The 22,589-nt window shown below is 49.2% G+C and overlaps 1 protein-coding gene and 1 long non-coding RNA gene across 2 annotated transcripts; one reads left to right on the forward strand and one right to left on the reverse strand.

The window, feature by feature from the left end:
- Positions 1-13,572: 13,572 nt before the first annotated feature.
- LOC135827179 (uncharacterized) lies at positions 13,573-16,726 on the reverse strand. Its single transcript, XM_065339706.1, has 3 exons — positions 16,358-16,726; positions 15,158-16,276; positions 13,573-13,734 (listed from the first exon to the last, which is right to left on the reverse strand). Exons 1-3 carry the CDS (start codon positions 16,724-16,726, stop codon positions 13,573-13,575), a joined length of 1,650 nt encoding a protein of 549 aa, XP_065195778.1.
- Positions 16,727-19,543: 2,817 nt separating this feature from the next.
- LOC135827377 (uncharacterized) lies at positions 19,544-21,949 on the forward strand. The gene is made up of 3 exons (XR_010555417.1): positions 19,544-20,100; positions 20,336-20,409; positions 21,102-21,949. It is a non-coding gene; the product is annotated as an uncharacterized LOC135827377 (long non-coding RNA).
- The last annotated feature ends 640 nt before the right edge of the window (positions 21,950-22,589 follow it).

The raw sequence follows: 22,589 nt of genomic DNA on the forward strand, positions 1-22,589 counted from the left end.
ATCCAGTGCATAGGAAAACAAGACTATTTCCTCCTCATTAATGATCTTCTCACTGTACGTCAGAAGATGGACATGAGCCTAGAAATCATACACCAGCAAAAAAAAAAGACAGTAAGGATTTCAACTTCAACTTGCAGCTACTGTAAATCAACAAAACTTGGCCAGTGAGAAAATTTGGCCGATCTCCAAATGAAACTTTTGGCTTAGGGTTTTCAAAAAAGAAATCGATCAGTAGTTTGTGCTCTCACATGCATCCATGCATCATTTGCCTCTATGACAAACTTTGGCCGGCGATTTACTTTGGCCGGTTGGTACCCAGCGGCGAAATCAGCGAAATTAAATCGCCAGCAAATTAATTAGTTGATTTACTGTACCCTCTTCTCAAATCAAACTCTTTTTGAATAAAATCTTCGCACTGCGCTCCTCGCTTATTGCAATAAAATCAAAAAGGAAAGGAATTGTATGCCATAACGTATTAACTGCCCTGATTCGTACAGAACGAGCTCGGATTGCTGTGCGAAACGAGACTCAAACCCAGGCACCCAAGTTGACCACGGACTCGGACTCGTACTCGTTGACGAGTTGCTCTAGTCAGGCACTCGAGTTGACCACGGACTCGAGTACTCGTTTACGAGTTGCTACAACTCTCTCCTGACTGTGTAGGTAGCAGGGAGTTGTACAGCTGTTCCCATGGTTACTGATCAGTACAGAAACAGTCTGTATTGACTGTGTATTGTGGTGTGATCATCAGCAGGGTACATGATGGGGAGTGTGGTCACTTCTCTCAATGTCCTCATCACTCTTGGTCTGGCCAGGCATGCACCATGCAGCAGTCATACAACAATCAGATACCATAACGAGAGAGCTTGGAAGCTCAGGGCCCTACGCTATGCCTTTTTGCCTTGATGACCTAGACAAAAAAAAGCATAGGGATGTTATAAATTCTTTAAAAAATTCCTTTTCTTTAAGACATAACCTGGGATTCGAACCCGCACAATCGCGCGCCCTGCATGCATCCCCCGATACACTTCGCATACATACTAATTCTTCCAAGTCGTTTCACATTGTGATCTTGCATTTGAAAGCCCTATTTGAATATGCATTGTGGCCAGCCGTCTTTGATGGCACGGTACGGTAGGGGATAGGTACGGGACAGGTACGATCGAGGGTAATACGACACCGTCTCCCGTACCGTACCGTACCATCAAACACATCTCAGTGGCCACATACAGCTGCCCGCAATATTCAAACAGGGCTTTCAAACGCAGGATAATAACGTGAAGCAACTTGGAAGAATGGGTATGAATGCGAAGTGTATGGGGGAATGCATGTAGGGCGATAGTGCGGGTTCGAATCCCAGGATATGCCTGAAAAAAAAATAGGAGAATTGAAAAATATATAACATCCTATGCTTTTTTGCCGTCAGATACGGATAGCGCCAGGCGTGACACAAACAAACAAACACACAAACAAATACCAAATTAAAGCTGTGTAGACCCTGGCTAGCGCCAGACGTTACTGAAGTAACGTCTTCTGCATAGCTACGGGAATAATTATTATGCATGTACAGATTTACATGTGATTTCACTACTCAGTTGGGGATACGTAGGCAAAGTCACAGGTCCTTACCACATGCCCTCTCCAGCCACCCTCATTCACTCCACCAGCAAAGTGACTCCAAGTTACAGTAGATAACACCTTATTTTCGGTGTAATTGTAATTTCGGTAATTTCGGTACAGAAACCAGGCACCTAAATTGTGATTACACATAAACATTCTCTAGAGTACACACTGTATGAGAAGGGTAGACTGGTCACCTAATTCTACATTACACCTGAAACCTGGCAGGTTGCTGACAGCGAAATTGTTTTTTCATTTTAAAACCAGCTCAAAGTGTTCAAGTGCACACACTGTTACTATGAGAATCTCAGCCAGCTTTTCACAAGTGTACGTATACATCTAGAATGTCAAAATTGATTGAAATCATTTTCTCAACGCATGACTGTACTGTTCAGCTTTCATATGTATCACACTACTTGTCTGCCGTGTGCTGGAAAAAGGCACTCGGCCACAACTCGATTTACAGCTTGTCAAAGTTATGTTGCCATGGTGATATTGTTGCCATGCAGGTGTCTCCAACTGAAGTTGTTGTGTTGATACGTGACCATTACAACCACATGTACAAGACCTGGATTTTCTACTTCAGCAAGTTCTTTGCCGAGGTGAGGATTCTATTTTCTGTATCGAGGTGTGTGTGTGTGTGCGTGCGCGCGCGCGTGCACGCGTATGTGTGTGTGTGTGTCGCAAGCTGTTGAATGATGCAATCACAGCACAAGTTGCTATGGCTTCTGCTGTCGTATCGCTATCATCGCCTCCGGCGATGGGCGCCCAATGGTCCAATAGTCCAATGGTGTCGCAATAAGACACTCCCTTCGAGCGCCCTGATGGACAGCGCAAATCCGAGTCTGCCCCTTTGAGGGTCACATAGCAGAACACGACAGTGGTACAAGGAAGGAAGCCTTCGGAAGATGTGTGTGTGTGTTTGTGTGTGTGTGTGTGTTTGTGTGTGTGTGTGTTTGTGTGTGTGTGTGTGTGTGTGTGTGTGTGCGTGCCTGTGTGTGTGTGCATGCACGCATGCGCGCGTGTGTGTGTGTGTGTGTGTGTGTGTGTGTGTGTGTGTGTGTGTGTGTGTGTGCGTGTGTGTGCGTGTGTGTGTAGCCGTGTGGTGTAGACCAGGCAAAAAAATGAGTCACGGTCAATTCGTCAGCCTTGCAAGCTGTTGAATGTTGTAATACCAGCACAAGTTGCTGTGTCTAGCATAGCTTGTTCGCTATCATCGCTTCCGCGATTGGTAGGAGTATGAGTATGAGTGTGTGTGTGTGTGTGTGTGTAGCATTATAGTAATAATGCAGATTAATGGGTGCACGCGGCTGCTTCGTGCTACCACTTAAACTATGCTGCTATGATTGCTGGCGCTTTTACTGCATGCTCATGCTTTGCTGCTGGCTACAGTCACGTGCGCTGTACATCACGGTATCCATGTCGGTCACACGCCTTGGTGCATGCTCACATGGTACTCTATACGTCGTGGCATTGTATGTGTCATTCAACGTGACACTCAACGTGACATTCATTCATGCGCGACGCTCAACGTAGGCGGCATGCGTCGTGGGCACTCAACGTGTCATGCTAAAGTTTGCTTAGTTATATATTTCGATCCGTTCTGCGTGTGGATCACTCTTGTCAGATCATTGTGTTTAAAGTAAATAAAGGGGTGTTGGCCATGCTCATTTCCGGCTCCTCAGGGCTCTCGGTCTTCGTCCCTCTTACGTGACTATCCTCTTGGCTCCGCCAAGATCCTGCTCTCTCTGTAGCCGCTCACTTCGCTGGCCAGCACCTTCCTAACCGCAAGCTGCTGTGTGTTGTAGTTAATGTGTGTGTGTGTGTGTGTGTTGGTGTGTGTGTATGTGTGTGTATGCGCATGTATGCGGATGTATGTCAGTGTGTAAGCATGCACATGTGTGTGTGTGTGTGTGTGTGTGTGTGTGTGTGTGCATGTGTGCGTGTGTGTGTGTGTGTGTTGTTGTGTGTGTGTGTGTGCAGGTGTGTGTGTGTGTGTGTGTGTACATGTGTGCATGTGTGCGCGTGTGTGTGTGTGTGTGTGTGTGTGTGTGTGCACGTGCGTGTGCGTGTGTGTGCACGTGCGCGCGTGCGTGTGCGCACGCGCGCGCGCGTGTGTGTGTGTGTGTGTGTGTGTGTGTGTGTGTGTGTGCATGCGTACGTGTGTTGCCCCGACCTGTCGGAAGGCTACCTTCTTGCCAAAGCATTTGGCAATTGGACTAATTTCGGCTCCACAATCCAGTATATCGTTACTATATACATTGTTACTTTCATAGCTAATGTTATTTGTATCTGTTTTGGCTCTGGGTTGCCAGTACCCAGTTTCCAAGGCTGGTTGGTAAACTAACTCCAATTTCACTTCAAGGTAACAGTAGGGATCTCAGCGCGTGCAATGCGCAGGGAGTTTGCGCATACATTGCGTCATCTAGTTTTGAGTGCAGCTCGCGGACACAGCTGAAAAAATGGTGATGGTAGATTTTCGACACTAGTGGAAGCTTTCGACACTAGCGGAATCATCATCTTCATCGTCGTTCGAACACCGAATTGTGATTCCCGCCAAAGGACAGCGTGGCCAGGGCGATATCCCCCTCCCCGGTTGATTTTCCTATAATTTGCCATGCGGCAAGAACACACTTCAGAGAAGATTCAGAATAATCAGACGTTTTCTCCAGTTAGATTGTCCTAACTTCGATTTTCAGTGCATCAGCCATCGCGAACATTGCCACCATTATGACGCAGAGAGAAGACATCGCGCTCGGAAGAAGAGGTGTTCATGCTGCGTTCAGAAGTGAACTATTGTGCTCTTTGACCCTCCATAGTTCCTCTGAGAGAGTGTCTGGGAGATAGGTAGCTTGGAGATGGCCGTAGAATGTGCTTTCCTGGACGCAACTTTCAGCCATTTCTACTGTCTTCTTCAACTAACTTGATTTATTTCGAAAAATGTTCTTTTTCACGGTTTCTGCACTGGACGCGTTTGGGATCTAAAATCTCACCTGCGCAGACTTGCTGCACAGTTCACGCGCTGAGATCCCTAGTGCCAGTACTTTGCAGTGCATCTAGTGTCTGCTTCTATCAAAGCAGCGTGCTGTCTATACTGGTTACCCCAGCAAGTGTAGGGTGTGCATAGGTAACTGTCTTGGGGCCATCCTATTCCGATGTACTCCGTGTTGTGTAGACCAGGTGTGCACTGGTGGTCGATTCACATTGCTTCGCCGGTTGTGTGGATCAGAGAGTTATCTGGCGCTGTTCTTGATCTGTTTCAATCAGAATCAGATCCGCTATCGTTGCTATAAAGAGAAAATCTGTGGGTGCACATCCAGTGCATTTGCAGATTTGCATGCTTCTCTTGCGATGGGCGTATACATGGTACATGGTACATGGTACATGGTACGTGTGTGTGTGTGGGGGGGGGGGGGGGTGTTTGTGCAGGGGCGTGCTTGGCGAGGGGCACAGGGGCAAGTGCACCCCCCAAAATATTTCGACCGGGTTTTTGAAAAGTCACCAATGTATTGCGGAAAGCCCGACTTCTCGCGGGAGGACATGCTGCACCTGTGTCTTGTACTTTGTACTACACTGTACTAGTTAGTTGTAGTGAAGTAGGGCTACTAGGGGTCTGGTGCACGGCGGCCTACATGCAGCCAGGCACTCCCGTACGTACAGCCTGTCAAGTGTCATTTGTAAAGTTTTCATCCTTTATATTGAAAAAATTGATATGATGCTGTACTGTGTTCATTCTTGATGACATACAATCTTTGTAACAGTAATAATGACATCACATGTACATGTACAAATATCTGATGATGTCACCGGTACAACATTTTGAAAATTGCTGTTGTCTGGAAGTGGTGCACCCCCCTGGAAGGGGAGCCGAGCACGCCCCTGTTGTGTGTGTGGTGTGTGTGTGTGTGTGTGTTTGTGAGTGTTTGTGAGCACTGGTTCCGCAGTGCCGGAGGTTTGGCGGTCCACAAGTGCCCCAACTCCCGGATGCTCCCCGCGACATCGTCTCGGGCTCTGTGCCGGGCGGCGGTGTCTACCATTGCTGCTCAGGCGACTCCTCCGCCGCCGCGTGTGCGGCTCACCCTCTCATGCTGCAAGGCCCACTGTGGGGCCTGTGGTCGGTACTGCCGCTCTACTCGTGGATTCCAAATCCATAGCTGCCGAAGATGGCTCTCTCGTCGTGCCGATTGAACATGGTCCCTGATCTCTCGGCAGACTGCCGACTTTCTGCCGTCGCGCGTCGTTTCCATGCTGTCGGCCCCGCCAGGGGACACGTGACCGTAATGGCAGTGTTTACCAGGACCAGGACCAGGTTTGTGTTTGTGTGTGTGTGTGTAATGTCTAGGTCATGTCGGCAGGATGGCGGACTCGCGCGCACCGAAAAAATTGCTCTTCGGCGAGCTGCCTAATGGGGAAGATCAAGGTCAAGGTCAAGGTCAAGGTGTGTGATGCTATTGTTGAAGTTAATTTATATGTCTATGTGTGAGTAGTCTGTACATGTTAAACACTGCTGCCAAATAATTTCCCCCAAAATCGGACACCCTTCACCGCCAAGGCTGGCCACCTGGTGCGGATTTTTCTCCTCGGTAAATTTTTTAGGGAATTCAAAATATCGCCTAAAACACCATGAAAATTCACTTCGTTGCCATGGTAACCCCAGAGTTGTCATGAATTTTGTAATGATGAGTGTGGTCGCACACCGACTACATGCATGTACACACTGTCAGTGTACATGTCATCCAGCCTGATCCAGGCATGTTACTTTGCACTTCCACAGCCAAGCGCTAGCCTTTTTAGAAGCAAATGTACAGTGATTTGTGCCTTCAGTTGCGCTGAAAAGCAAAAGGACAGGACTTCTGCATAGGAAAGTAATGATCTCCGACATGTTGGTTGCTTTTCGGACGTTTCCCTTTTCGAACCGGTTTTCGGAAGAGCCTTCAAAAATCGGACACTGTCCGAAAAATCGGACGGTTTGGCAGCACTGCATTATGTCTTTGTGTTGGTGTTAGTGTGTGGGTGTCAACGTGTGCAGGGCATGTGTGCGTGGGGGGGGGGGGTCTTAAGCTGTGTTCACAATTGGCACGTGAACGAGGCACGCTTTCGGTTCAAGCGTGTCAAAACCGGTGCTCAGGCTTTCACAAAAAAAACCAGCGATCCGAGTCGCATTTAGCACATGCGACGCCTTCGAGTACTAATTGTTTGACCCCGCCGGTCAGGTGGCATGTACGCCTGATACGCGCTGAAATTTCCAACATGTTGGAACTTCCATTTCGCCGCGTTTCCATACGCATGACACCCAAAAAGCCAGCAAAAATTCGCACAAACGCGTGGCTTCACACGTACCATATTTCCCCCGAATGCAAGTCTCACCTTTTACCACTACACTTGAAAAACAAAGAAGGCGATGGTGTGACTTACAATCCAGTGTGAATTCATACTCATATGAATGTATTGATAAAATTAATTTTGTTTCAGACCTAAAACTGGGTTGCAACTTATAATCAAGTGTGACTTATAATCAAGTGTGACTTATAATCAAGTGTGACTTATAATCAAGTGCGACTTATAATCAAGTGTGACTTATAATCAAGTGCGACTTATAATCAAGTGCGACTTATAATCAAGTGATTCAAGTGTGACTTATAATCAAGTGCGACTTATAATCAAGTGTGACTTATAATCAAGTGTGACTTATAATCAAGTGCGACTTATAATCAAGTGTGACTTATAATCAAGTGTGACTTATAATCAAGTGCGACTTATAATCAAGTGCGACTTATAATCAAGTGCGACTTATAATCAAGTGATTCAAGTGTGACTTATAATCAAGTGCGACTTATAATCAAGTGCGACTTATAATCAAGTGTGACTTATAATCAAGTGTGACTTATAATCAAGTGTGACTTATAATCAAGAAAGGGTTTGCTCCCCACACCGGAGCTCGCGCTATTCCGCCGACTTTACTTGACACTTGACTGACTCACGACTGCCATCCAGAGCACACGAGAAGTCCATCGAACCTTCGACTCGGCAAACCTGCAAGAAAGCACCACTCCCTGCTCAATACACAGTGTTTCGGGGAATTCACCCCTCATCAGTTGAGCTTGAGTAGGCTGAGGAAGATTGTGCCTGAAGAGCACCACTTATATAGTGCTCTCCAGGCACAAACATCACCAGGGATACAAACTTACAGAGACGCTCCGTTTAAAGCGCGACAAACACCTCGCGAACACCAGATAGCAGCGTGAGTCAGTGTCGCTCCTGGACGGTGCCCAGCGCGGGCTTGCGACTAGTTGGTTTGGAGGTGACAGCGTTGCGAATGACCGAGGGTCCTTGACGTCTGTCTCACCGTCCAGGAGCGACACTGACTCACGCTGCTATCTGGTGTTCACGAGGTGTTTGTCGCGCTTTAAACGGAGTGTCTCTGTAAGTTTGTATCCCTGGTGATGTTTGTGCCTGGAGAGCACTATATAAGTGGTGCTCTTCAGGCACAATCTTCCTCAGCCTACTCAAGCTACACTGATGAGGGGTGAATTCCCCGAAACACTGTGTATTGAGCAGGGAGTGGTGCTTTCTTGCAGGTTTGCCGAGTCGAAGGTTCGATGGACTTCTCGTGTGCTCTGGATGGCAGTCGTGAGTCAGTCAAGTGTCAAGTAAAGTCGGCGGAATAGCACGAGCTCCGGTGTGGGGAGCAAACCCTTTCTTACAAATTATCGCCGAAGTCGCAACCACTACTTCGTACTTATAATCAAGTGCGACTTATAATCAAGTGCGACTTATAATCAAGTGCGACTTATAATCAAGTGTGACTTATAATCAAGTGTGACTTATAATCAAGTGCGACTTATAATCAACTAATTCAAGTGTGACTTATAATCAAGTGTGACTTATAATCAAATGTGACTTATAATCAAGTGCGACTTATAATCAAGTGATTCAAGGGTGACTTATAATCAAGTGTGACTTATAATCAAGTGCGACTTATAATCAAGTGACTTATAATCAAGCGCGACTTATAATCAAGCGCGACTTATAATCAAGCGCGACTTATAATCAAGCGCGACTTATAATCAAGCGCGACTTATAATCAAGCGCGACTTGTAATCAAGTGAGACTTATAATCAAGTGCGACTTATAATCAAGTGCGACTTATAATCAAGTGCGACTTCCAATCAAGTGCGACTTATAATCAAGTGTGACTTATAATCAAGTGCGACTTATAATCAAGTGCGACTTATAATCAAGCGCGACTTATAATCAAGCGCGACTTATAATCAAGTGTGACTTATAATCAAGTGCGACTTATAATCAAGTGCGACTTCCAATCAAGTGCGACTTATAATCAAGTGCGACTTATATTCAAGTGTGACTTATAATCAAGTGCGGATTCGCGCAGAGTCGAGTCGTGGAGCTGTGACCAAGATATATTGCAAGATGTGCAGGGAGAAGGCATCCTCGCTTCGTGGTTTGAGGAATTACAGCACAGCATTGTCGAAGGAAAAAAAACTGCGATGCAAAATTGTTGCGTTGCTATGCAAACGTTGGGGTGTGTAGCAATTATTGCTACGCAAATTTTTCGAAGTAAATTAGTCCCTGGTGTATGTGTGTGTGTGTGTGTGTGTGTGTGTGTGTGTGTGTATGTGTGTGTTTGTGTGTGTGTGTGTGTGTATGTGTGTATACGGGATTTGCAGCGGCTCTCTGTCTTCCACCACCGATGCATCCGCTCAATCATGGGAGTGTCTCGCCAAGAATGCTGGGATGACCACATCACCAACCACCAACTACGTGTGAGGTGGGGTGATCCCGACACCATCCGCACGAAGGTGGAGCACCGCCGCCTTGAATGGCTCGGGCATGTTGCTCGGATGGAGGACCACCGGCTGCCGAAGCAAGTTCTCTTTGGCACGCTTCCGTCGCGTCGCCCAGCTCATGGCCCTCGTCGGCGCTGGAAGGATTGTATCATGTCTGACCTTCGTTCTCGCGGCCTCGAGGGGGAATGGCGAGCTGAATGCGAGTCGCGTTCCACCGGGCGCTCGGCGTACTCAGCACCGGTAGATGGCCAGCATACCCCTCCCGTCACCTGCTACACCTGCGACCGACAGTTTACGCGCCCCAGTGATCGCGCACGCCACAAATGTAAGGCTGAGCGTGCGAAGCCGGTTGCGGAGCAGAAAGGTGCATGCCAGTGTGGAGAGTGTGGCCGTTGGCTTAAGTCCCGTGGAGGTCTGGCAAGGCACAAGTGTACTTACCCCCAGTCAGCAGTCGGTGCGCCCCTGCCGCTGCCTGCTTCTCCGCTGTGCTGCGTCGCTCACTGCCAGGCTTGTGACCGCTGCTTTGCGTCTACACGTGGCCGCGCCCGTCATCGCTGCTCGCGGACTTGTAGTCGTCCGACCGTTCAGGACCGTCAGGGTTTCACGTGTGTTTGCGCCTGCTCCCGCCGATTTCGCTTACCGCATCACCTGGATCGTCACAGGGCTGTGTGCTCCTCCTCTCTCTCAGCTGCCCCTCCGGGGCCCACGTAACCTTCATGGCAGTGGCTCAACAGGACAGGACAGGACAGGTATGTGTGTGTGTGTGTGTGTGTGTGTGTGTGTGTGTGTGTGTGTGTGAATGTATAAACAGGCCCTGTATCGGAACAGTGAGCTAGCCGACAATGTTCTTCCTGCAAGCGCTGGTTCTGCAGTGCCGGAGGTTCGGCGGTCCACAAGTGCCCCAACTACCGGACGCTCCCGCGACATCGTCTCAGGCTCCATGCCGGGCGGCGTTGTCAATCATTGCTGCTCAGGCGACTCCTCCGCCGCCGCGTGTGCGGCTCGCCCTCTCATGCTGCAAGGCCCACTGTGGGGCCTGTGGTCGGTGCTGCCGCTCTACTCGTGGATTCCAAATCCATTGCTGCCAAAGATGGCTCTCTCGTCGTGCCGATTGAACAAGGTCCCTGATCTCTCGGCGGACTGCCGACTTTCTGCCGTCGCTCGTCGTTTCCATGTTGTCGGCCCCGCAAGGGGACAAGTGACCGTAATGGCAGTGTTTACCAGGACCAGGACCAGGACCAGGTGTGTGTGTATGTATGTGTGTGTATGTGTATGCCCATGGGGGTCTTGTGTGTGTCTGCATGTCTCTCTCTGTCTCTCTCTCTCTGTCTCTCTCTCTCTCTCTGTCTCTCTCTCCATCTATCTATCCATCTCTGTCTCTCTCTCCATCTATCTATCCATATCTGTCTCTCTCTCCATCTATCTATCCATCTCTCTCTCCCTCTTGCTGAAACATATACGCACACGGTGATACACCCACACCATTGGACCATTGGACGCCCATCGCCGGAGGCGATGATAGCGATGCTACAGCAGAAGCCATAGCAGCTTGTGCTGGGATTGCAACATTCAACAACTTGCAAGGCTGAAGAGTTGACCGCCACTATTCAGCCTGGTCTGCACCACACAGCTATGCAGTGGCTTTTTTGGGCAGTGAATCCCTACTTTTTGGTCTTTTTTCATTTTTCTACACACACACACACACACACACACACACACACACACACATCACACCACATACTGCGGCATGCACTGGCTGTTGGTAACCACCCAGGAGAATGAAAGAAAAGTCAGGAGGAGTCTGAGAAACAGAAGAAAGACGTGTGTGACTATAATCGTCGGGAAAATCGATTGGAAATCGCTGCACATACCACTGCACCATATGGGACACACACACACACACACACACACACACACACACACACACACGCATACACACACACACACACACACACACACACACACACACACACACACACACACACACACACACACACACACACAAACAAACACACACCACACGCACACGCGCGCACACACACACACACACACACACACACAAGCCCTTTCCCAAGGTGCTCTTTTAATTCGCACTGAGTGCTTTTCGCGTCTCTCAAAATATGCTGAAAAATGACCTTTTTTCAGTGAAAACAGGCAAAAAGTGCTCTTTTTCAGTGAAGCATAGCCATGATACATGTTCAGATATGAACCCAAGCTGAGAAATGAATACGCACTCTTCCATTTATGGGTCCACGAAAGGCAAAACAGGAAGTAAAGTTCAAAAACTTTTTACAGAATTGTGAAACAAGCTTCACCTACTTGTTGCCCCCCAAAAAAGCGGCGTGCCAAGGCCCATCGAGCACTCGGAAACTGTGATCGCATGCATGAGCAAACAGATTTTTAGAACTTTTTCAGCTAAAAAAGCTCAAAAAGGGCGCACACAAAAACACAAAACGCAATAAAGGGCGAAAGAAACGGGCTTTTCAAAAAAGGGCCAAAAAGAGCGAAAAAAGGCGAGCACCTTTGGGAAAGGGCTAACACACACACACCACACACACACACACACACACACACACACACACACACACACACACACACACACACACACACACACACACACACACACCTGGCCTGGTGTACAGCTGCCGAATGCTTGGCCACGCCGCCCCCGAGACAGGGGAGAGTAGAAGAGAGAGTTCGAGAGAAGTCAGCACTGCCACTAGGAAGCCGCTCCGCCACGACGCCGTCCACGATTGCAATTGTGTCGCCGAAAACCAGGAGCAGATTTAAAACAGCGATCACAGGTAGCGCAGCGCTGGTTGCAACACGGATGGCTGGTGATTGGTATGCGCTGGGGTGTGGGGGGTGATGCCGGGGCGGGTGTCGTGCACTTGTGCACAGCAAGTCCACCGGCACTTCGGAACCACCGAAGGCAGACATGGTATTGGCGTGCGTCCGGCTGTTCCGCTACAGGCAGCTGGCGATCAGCAGAACATTAATTTTGTGTCGTCCGAGTCCAGATTTACTCTTAAATGTCCGTTTACATACCAAGCAAGAGAGCGGTACCGGGGCAGGACGCTGCACACGAGTGCGGTACGCACCTCTCCATTGCTGACGACCCTGGGCCAGAGTAAACCATTCATCAATTTGGCACAGTTTCATGTCTGACTGTATTCTGTCCTTCCACCGAAGACGAGATCCCTGAGCTGGTCGGGGAGCGTCAAGCCATCCAAACAGCAACTGCTTAGGGAGACGGTTGTCAGGCATCCGAGCTACATGGCCCAACCACTGGAGGCGGCGACGGCGCATAGTGTCCGACACCAGATCCTCATCCCCTCAACGCTTACGGAGGTCACAATTCCGGACATGATTCAACTCCTGATCCCAGCGCGAGACTCCCAGGATACACCGTAGACATTGATGATGAAAGTTGTCAATACGGATCTCATCATGACAAAGAACCGGCCAACACTCAGCACCATACAGCAAAACAGTCAGAACGCAAGTTTCGTACGGCATTTTCTTTGTGCGGATGGACAGGCCGGGAGTGTTAAACACGCAACGAAGTGCTCCAAATGCACAAGATGCACTGGCAAGACGACGATCAACCTCAAGGCCAACACGAGAGTCAGGGTCAACGAGGCTGCCAAGATATACGAAGGAGGATGCCGGCAAGTGCAGCCTGGGTGACAGGGACCTACATCGTGCCTCCCTTGGAACCCCAGCGCCTGCTCACCCACATCCACCACTCACCCACGTCCACTTCAGCATCCAGAATGTTCACCGCCTCCTGCGCCGTCTCGACGCGTCGAAAGCCACGGGGCCGGACAGCATCTCCCCCCGTGTGCTGAAAGAATGCGCTTCGGTGCTCGCACCGGTCCTGACCAAGCTTTTCTCATTGTGCTTCCGGCATGGATACCAACCTCAGGCCTGGAAGCGAGCCAATGTTGTTCCTGTGCATAAACGCTCATTTCGCTCACAGCTCAAGAACTACCGCCCCGTATCTCTCCTTAGTGTGATATCCAAGGTAATGGAGACCATTATCAACATGCAAATTACGAACTACCTCGAGGGTAACTCACTGCTTGCAGCAAATCAGTTTGGCTTCAGACGGAATCTGGGTACAGCCGACGCTCTTACTGCGCTACACCACTCCTGGGCATCCTCTATCGGACGCGGGGGCGCAGCACGTGTACTTGCAGTTGACATCGCTGGAGCCTTCGACAAGGTCTCTCACGCTGGTGTCCTCTTCAAGCTTCAGCAATGTGGCATCCAAGGAATCCTCCTTGCATGGCTGACATCGTACCTGTCTAACCGAAGCATACAGTGTGTTGTCGGTGGTGCAACCTCCCGTCCATACCCCATCAAGGCGGGAGTCCCACAAGGCAGCATCTTGGGGCCAACCATGTTTCTCATATACATTAACGACGTATCAACATGCCTTGCTGGGAACACGCAGCTTGAAGCCTATGCTGGCGATACGACATTGTACACTCTTCTCCGTAACGACCTCCCCACTGCTGCTGCCTTGCTTCAGGACACCGTCAATCGTCGGTCAGACTGGGGCAAGGAATGGCGTGTAGCGTTTGAGCCGTCGAAATCCCAGGCTATGACAGTCACGCTGCAAAGAGCGCAGCTAGCCTTGCCCTCTCTCCTCTTTGGAGGCAACCCTGTGCCAGAGTTATCCACAATAAAGCTCTTGGGGGTGACTTTTGATCCGAAGCTGTCCTTCGCGGAGCACATCCGCGCAGTGTCTATACGTGGCAAACAGCGTTTGGGCCTCCTGCGGCGAGCTGCGCCCTATCTCTCCCGAGAAGGCCGCCTCACGGTGTACAAGGGGTTTGTACGGCCCGTTTTGAAGTATGCTCCGCTCGTCTGGATGGGAGCTGCTCCCTCCCATCTTGCACGCCTAGATAGCATCCAACGCCGTGCATTGCGCATCAATGGTCCCGGGACGGAGCTCCAAAGCCTCAGCCTACGGCGATACGTTGCTGCATTAACATACACTTACAAACTGCATTTCATCACCGGTCCGACTCAATTGCTAGCAGTCCTCCCACCAATGCTTGAGCCCCGTGACGCCACTCGCACTCGAAACGATCTCCGCATGGCCGCCGGCCACAGTTACCAGCTACAAAATCCCCTACCGCGTCAAGCACCAGACACCATTCTCCGCAGCTTCCCATATTGTGCAATCCAGCTGTGGAATCCCCCCCCCCCCCGCCAGCTTTTCTAGACTCCGCCCCAACTCGCAAAAATCTTCAAAAGTTTAAGCACAACGTCAACGAATACCTCCGCCGACAGGATTGGCGATGGTTCACGGACATTCTGCCTATCGACCCACCTACATTCTAGTGCCCCGTCAACGACTCCCATTGCTACGAATGCGCTGCACACTAGTACTAGCTGTTGCTTGCCCTTGTTTTATTTCTATTTTTGCTGACCCTTACAGCTCTATCTTTTGTTTTTGGTGCGTGTTTCTGGCCGTGATGCTGAGACCTCAGGTCGGCAGAGCCATCAATGCCCCACCATCACTGCTGCATCTGTGCAACCCCTTCTCAGTAGTTGTCACGTTTGTCCTTGTCTCAGTACCATTGCCTTTCTGTATTATTAATATGAGTTGGGTATGTGAACATAGTAAAAAAATAAATAAAAAAGGACACATGTTCAACTCCCTGACCTGCAATAACCAGGGGCTCATATACGTCGGCAGCCGTACCACAACTCACGAATTTCGTCTTTGAGAAGTTGATGGTCAACCCAAAGGCAGATGATATCCGATGAAAGGTCTCCAATGGCAGCTGTGCGGCAGCCAGAGTCGGAGCAAACAAGGCGGCGTCATCAGCAAACTCAACATCTAACACTGTAGTGGATTGATGACGGGTGCGTGGCCGATTAAAATGGTTTCCGTTTACACTATGATTGAACGTGAAACCGCCACCAGGGAGGATCCAGGCCATTTCAGCATTCCACCGCTCAAACACAAGGCTGAAATACAGGTTGAACAATACTGGGGAGATGGAGCACCCCTGCCGGAGGCCATTGTTCACACTGATAGGGTCTGTATGCCGATCGCCAACACGGACACGGGCCTGCATACCAGTGTGGAAGGATGCAATTAGATCTACGAGCTGATCCGGCACGCCAAGTGTCCGCAGACCGCACCACAAAGCCTGTCTCGGGACCGAATCGTACGCCTTTCTCAAATCAATGAAGACAAGAAACCCTCCAGTACGGTGTTCGTACTTGTACAACTTCTCGACTGATTGATATACTGAAAAGATCTGGTCCGTACACGATCTCCCACGGCGGAAGCCACACTGTGATTCGGGAAGCTCCCGCTCAGCAACAGACTGCAACCGATTTTGAATTAGCCGACCAACAACTTTACCAACAACATCCAACAATGCTATGCCACGCCAGTTATCACAGAGCGATAGGTCACCTTTCTTCGGGATTGGCACTAGCTCAGCATCTTTCCATGCCTGCGGAACCTGATTCTCACGCCATATCTGGTGAATAAGGCAGAGAAGGGTTTGATGAAATTGCGCTCCAGCATGTTTAACCATTTCAGGTAAGATACCCGACTCTCCAGGTGCCTTGTTGTTAGTTAGGCGGCTGATAGCGCGTGACAATTCCACAGCCGTGGGAAGCTCGGCAAGCTCATCAGCCACAGGCCGTTGCTTCAGACTGGAAAATACAGTTGGATCATACTGACTCTGTATGTTGAGAACAGTGTGGAAGTGGCCACCCCAGCGGGCACACTGGGCGTCAACCGAACTACACAAGTTGCCATTGGCATCCTTGATCTTGGGGATAGTGATAGGGCATAAGCCTTTGAAGCTCCGCTAGATCGATCGAATAGACGACCAAACAGTGGCACCATGACATGCGAGTCTGCCGATCTCCGTCTGAGCTGCAACACCCACAAGCCAATTAGTCTTGGCACGATGCACTTCCGCTCGAGTCTTGGACCGGATGGTTTTAACCTTGGCATGATCCAAGCTATTGCCAGATGCAACCCACTTGTTGTATGCCAAGCGGCGTTCCATAAACAGAGCCAGCGTCAGCACATCCTGTTGGTCATAGAACCAGTCTGGTTGATTTCGGCGAGCATACCCAAGAACCTCCGTTCCAGCGTTGGTTAGACCAATCTGTACAGAGTTCCATTGCTCCTCCAGTGGGGCGGTAGATTCGAAACCCTCAATGTTGGAAGCCACTGCATTCTGAAAACGCTGCACATTCTCTTCCGTGCGCGTCCGTTCCACTGTCGTCATAGCAGGCGATGGTTTCAGCATTCCCACATTGAAACGTCTACGTCTGGGTTCCCTGGGCCGGCGGTGTAGTTTCAGCTGGTGGAGTCTCAGGGTGAGACAAACTAACCGGTGATCAGAGCCACAATCTGCATGACAAACGATTCGGCAGTCTGTACACATTTTACGGTCACGTTGGTGAACGATGATGAAGTCGATCGAGTGCCAAATCTTGGTCCCTGGGTGTTGCCATGACTGCTTGTAAATCGGCTTCTTGGGAAACCAGGTATTAAAGACAGTGGCATTATTGATGTTGAGGAATGACAATAATTCCTTCCCAGTTTCATTACAAATACCAAGTCTATGTGACCATCGTACAGCACTCCACTCGTCTCCCTCACCAGTGCAAGATCCAACACGAGCGATGAAGTCACCCAGTACCAGTACTTGTCAGATCCTGGGCCAGCACGTAGGACAGCCTGAAGATCGGAGTAAAATGTGTCCTTACACCATCTTGAACCTTGAACGTGCCCATTGCCGATGGCAATGATAGCGAAGGGACTATCCGCTAGCTTTGCAGTACGGAGCGTGGCGCTTGAGGTCCCCGGGACGACGGCAGACCTTTCCACATGCGCAGCGGAAGCCAGAGTCAGGATCAGGAGGAGCACGGGCGGGAGGACGACAATGAGCAATCTGCCTCCAGGCAGAGCGATCCTGGGCAGCATCAAACCAGCAGTCAGAAGGCACTTACACCACACACACACACACATACACACACACATACACATACACACACACACACACACATACACACACACACATACACATACACATACACACACACACACACCACACACACACACACACACACACTACTACTACTACTATAGCATGACTGCCCATTGGGCAATGTCACCCCCGGAGGGGGCCAGAGTTTGGAGTGCACCGTCATTGGCAGGACTTCTGGTGCCTCGTCAAATCTTGCTGTCGTCGGAAACGTTTCGGGCAATGCATGCAGATCAGCGGCAGTGATTCCCTATCGGCTGCAGCAAGACGTTTTCCACGGTTGCAGTTATGGCGGTTAAAACCAGCCCGGGACTTGAAGCAGCGATTGCAGCGTTGACAATGCTGGAAGCAGCAACTAGCGAGAGACGCCGTCAATGCCGTATCTGCATGTTCAGGGAGTGCAGGCTGGCAGCGATGAACTGCAAGCCCACCCTTACTACGGAACCATCGGCAGCAACTGACGCACTGTGCTGAACCACGCTGTTGGTGGACGGGAAGTTGGCGCTCAGCCAAACACTTGTGCCGTGCCTTGTCTTGAGGACGAGAGAAAGCCCGGTTGCAAGATGAGCAGAGTACGGATTTCTCTACTGCCCGAGGAGGCTGAAAAACCAGAACCTGCTCTCGCCAAGCTGACCGGTCTTGTGCGCAATCAAACCAGTTTGGAATGGACTTCGTGTCAGTAGCCACAACGTCTCTCCACCTACGCCTGGGACCGCAGAAGGGGCGCGCAGCCAACAAACGACCAAACAACAGCTGCAATGGGACACGGTCCTCCGACATCCGAGCCACATGACCAAGCCACTCTAAACGACGATGGCGCATCTTAACAGAGAGTGGCACTGGGTCACCCCAGTGACGACGTAACTGCGCAGACGTGATGCGATCGGATTGCTGCTGACTGCGAGGGATGGCTAATATTGTGCGGATGCAGCGATGATGAAAGGCATCCAAACGTCTACTATCAGCTTTCAAGGGCGTCCAGCACTCACTGCCGTACAGCAAAATGGACAAGACACAGGCCACGTATAGCTTTCGCTTACTGACTAATGACAGCGAGCGATCCGACAAGACTGGAAGAAGAGCTCCAAAGGCTTTGGAAGCCTCAGCTATGCGGCGACTGACGTCAGTAGAGGAGCGGGCATCCGCACACACACACACACACACACATACACACACACACACACACACACACACACACACACACACACACACACACACACACACACACACACACCATTGGACCATTGGACGCCCATCGCTGAAGGCGATGATAGGTATGCTACAGCAGAAGCCATAGCAGCTTGTGCTAGGATTGCACCATTCAACAACTTGCAAGGCTGAAGAATTGACTGCCACTATTCAGCCTGGTCTACACCACACAGCTATGAAGTGGCTTTTTGTGGCCAGTGAATCCCTACTTTTTTGGTCCTTATTCCTTTTTTTCGGCGCACACATCACACCACATACTCCGGCATGCACTGGCTGTTGGTAACCACCCAGGAGAATTAAAGAAAAGTCAGGAGAAGTCTGAGAAACAGAAGAAAGACGTGTGTGACTATAATCGTCGGGAATCAAACCCGCCACCTCTCGATTGGAAATCGCTGCACATACCACTGCACCATATGGGACACACACACACACACACACACACACACACACACACACACACACACACACACACACATACACACACACACACCACACACCAGGGGCGACGGAAGGTATTTTAGTGTGGTACGGTCAGCCATCCGAACTACAATTTACTCGTGGGGGAGTGGTGGAAGAGCCGAAAATTTTGGAAATTTAGATCCCAGATCAGTGTATTTTGTTGATTCACGGGGTACCTGGGGCAAAAAGTGGTACGGTCAATACCGTAGTGACCGTACCGTGTGCGACGCCCCTGCACACACACACACCACACACACACACACACACACACACACACACACACACACACACACACACACACACACACACACACCACCACACACACAGACATGCAAACACGCACACCTAGGTAAATTATCGATCCCTGATTTCAACGCTAACCCCGAGACCTCTGGCTGGTTTAACCCTATAACGCCTATAGGACGGATATATCCGCCAGACTGTACAGTGCATGCTGAGGTGACTTCAAACTTTCGTCATTCAGTCAATCCTTGTTCGAATTCAACAAACGAAAGGTCTAATCGTATCAGAAAAGCCTCAGCTGTCGGCTCCAAAAAACCCGAAGACGATCCGAGGTCATGGCGCAGAGTTACGACACTCGAACGAAATTCGCGTGGGCGAGTCGGCTCGCGCGGCGTAAAATTTGAAACGCCAGCAAGGGATTTTCCCTGACTCGCTGGCGACGCGTGCACGACTGGCATACGTCATTTTCAAGCTGCATTTTGAAGCTCTCTCCTGCAAAAAAATTGACCGTTCTGCGATCGATATTGTTGAAATGGCTGAGAATTTAGTACCGCGCTCGCAGGTCTGGCATTGGAGCGCTCAGATCGCGCTGCGGCGTTACTCCTACGACTCTATCAATTGAGAACTGGGTATGGCTGTGTTCGTCTTGGAGAGAGCTTTCCATAGAGCCCGAGATTGTTGGAATACTCCAAAGGATATCGAAATTACAGTCAAATGAAAATGTGAGTTTGTGAATTTCATGCGTCTCCTGAAATAATTTAGGCTCTAAAGGGTTAACAGTTTCTCCCAAGACATTGACACTTGGTCCCTACATCTCCTGTGTCTTGTTTTATCTTTTCCTCTACATGTACATCTCAGCAGGGATGTGTTCATAAAACAATACACTCACAATTTCAACTTTTTCAAACTTATGAACACTTTTTACTCTCTACTTGTCATTTGTTTGTGTTTGAGCAGGTTCCTGCGGCAATGGCACAGCTTTCTGCTTTGAGAATGGTGATGCAGTTCTGCAGCAGTTATCTCTAGGACAGGTATGCAAGCAAAACACCATACACAGTACATGTGCAGTGCTATATGATACACTAGTAGTGCACTAGCCACTCACTCTCTATATATGTACACAGTGACCATAAGCAGTTCACCTCTATACTACATGTACATGCATGCCATATTCGGCATACACATTAGCAAGCTGTGTTCATTACGGACGGTGTGTGGGACGGGGTCTGAGAACGAAAAGAACAATGTTCGTTTCAGGGACGACAAACAACCTTTGCAACGACACCTTTAGCGTCCATGAGCGGTTGTGGAATTACGCCGACTCACCATTATGACTTCATTCATGGAAACATCTACAAGTATAGCATATCCAAATTACAATCAAACAAAAGAAAAAAAAAGAGGACACACTTCAGGCTCTTTACGAACATCTTGAACGTTTTCGGTTTCACAAGTATACTTTCAAGCCTTCTCGTCAGGTGATATACAGACAAAGGGAAAGGAACAAGAACAGTGGATTAAGTACAGTAAGGAGGTGATAACTCAGTGCAAAGAAGAACGGATAACTAAAACTAACAGCAAAAATGTGTGACCTATACACATAGAAATAATGACACAAAGGTGCAAGTGCTAGAAAACCTAACAAGCGTGACATGTGGTGTCACAACAAGAGACTTATGAATAATTATGACATCATACAATGTTATGGTTGATGTTTGTGCAGGGCTTCGATCAGATCTGCTTTGACTTTGGAATCTTGCTGGCGTTGTTCTTCGCCTTCTTCATTTCCGGACTTCTGATACTGGTGTTGCGTATCCGCTACATCAAGCGCTAATGTCTGCCAGGCGCAATGCGTTGACGTGTCACTCTAAGGTGCTAAACCTGACTTGATGATGGTGCTGTTCTAGTGTTGAGATGATTCAGTATTCCGCTATGTTTGTCAGTGTCTTTCATGTTGCTATTTTGTTAGTCATACAGCCCATATACACTCCTTAATGTCAACTTCAGTAGTGGACATTCCCAGACAAGTATTCTGCCTGTCATGTGTGTGTGTGTGTGTGTGTGTCTGTGTGTGTTGTTGTGTGTGTGTGTGTGTGTGTGTGTGTGTGTATGTGTATGTGTGTGCATGTGTGTGAGGTCAATTTAGTTCTTGTTTATCTGTTGTTGTGGTGTGTTGTGTGCCGTGGTCAAGTGTGTGTGTGTGTTTCCATTACGTTCATATCTGCAAGTGTGTAGTGTATATGTATGCTGGTATGTAGCTGCTGGGTCAGACTATAGTTATGTTTGGAGATTCTAGTTTAGATCATTTTATGTGCAGCCTGATTAGAATGTCATGTGAATTTCAGTACACTTGCAAACACTACATACATTGTTACTAGTAAACAGTGCTCTCTTTGTCATTTCCAACAACTGCTGCTATTATGCAGTGTATGGCATGTCAGTGACTCAGTTGTTTTTTTATAGTTTTTCAGTGTCTGCTGTTTTATTTTTGTTGCTAAAGTAATGCAGGGTTTATACAAACGCTGACTGTTGTGTCATGGCTACAAGTGAGAAGATCTTCAACCCTGCTGAGTGCTCTGTGAATTTGCTGTGTGTGTGTGTGTGTGTGTGTGTGTATGTGTGTGCCAGCTAGTTCGGTTGGTGGGTACACTCATGCCGGATAGTGTTGGGTCTGTTGCCAACGGGCTCGGCTGCTTGAAGGTGTATTGTTGTACCTACCACCTTTGTTGGTTTCAGGGTTCATATACTTTCTATTTGAAGTATACATACCTGTTAACCATGGACTACTTCTAGCTAGATTAACTCTTGTGTAATCATGGTGCTAGTGAAGCTTATATCAGATCCACTCTGATTTAGCCACCTACACTAGAAGCAAGTATTACCTTCAATGGGGGCAGGGGTAACTGCAGTTGGATCCCAGGACGGATACCCTGATGCCGTCAATCCTTTTTCTGCACCTTGTCCTCACCCACTTACTGAGGTGTGGTGAGCCCATAAGTGGGATCATTTTGAAGTCCACCCAGAGTTTTGGGGATCTCAGGAGGTGTCGGGCGTTGGGTGGTTCAATAGCCAATTGAGTCATCTTTCCAAGATTCCTTTTGAGTCTCTCTCCCCTCTCCCGGGGAGACCCACGTGGCCAGTTTTGGCAGTGAGCAACAAGTACAAGTAAGTGTGTGTGTGTGTGTGTGTGTGTGTGTGTGTGTGTGTGTGT

This window comes from Sycon ciliatum, chromosome 11 (assembly GCF_964019385.1).
Source record: "Sycon ciliatum chromosome 11, ocSycCili1.1, whole genome shotgun sequence".
NCBI lineage: Eukaryota > Metazoa > Porifera > Calcarea > Leucosolenida > Sycettidae > Sycon > Sycon ciliatum.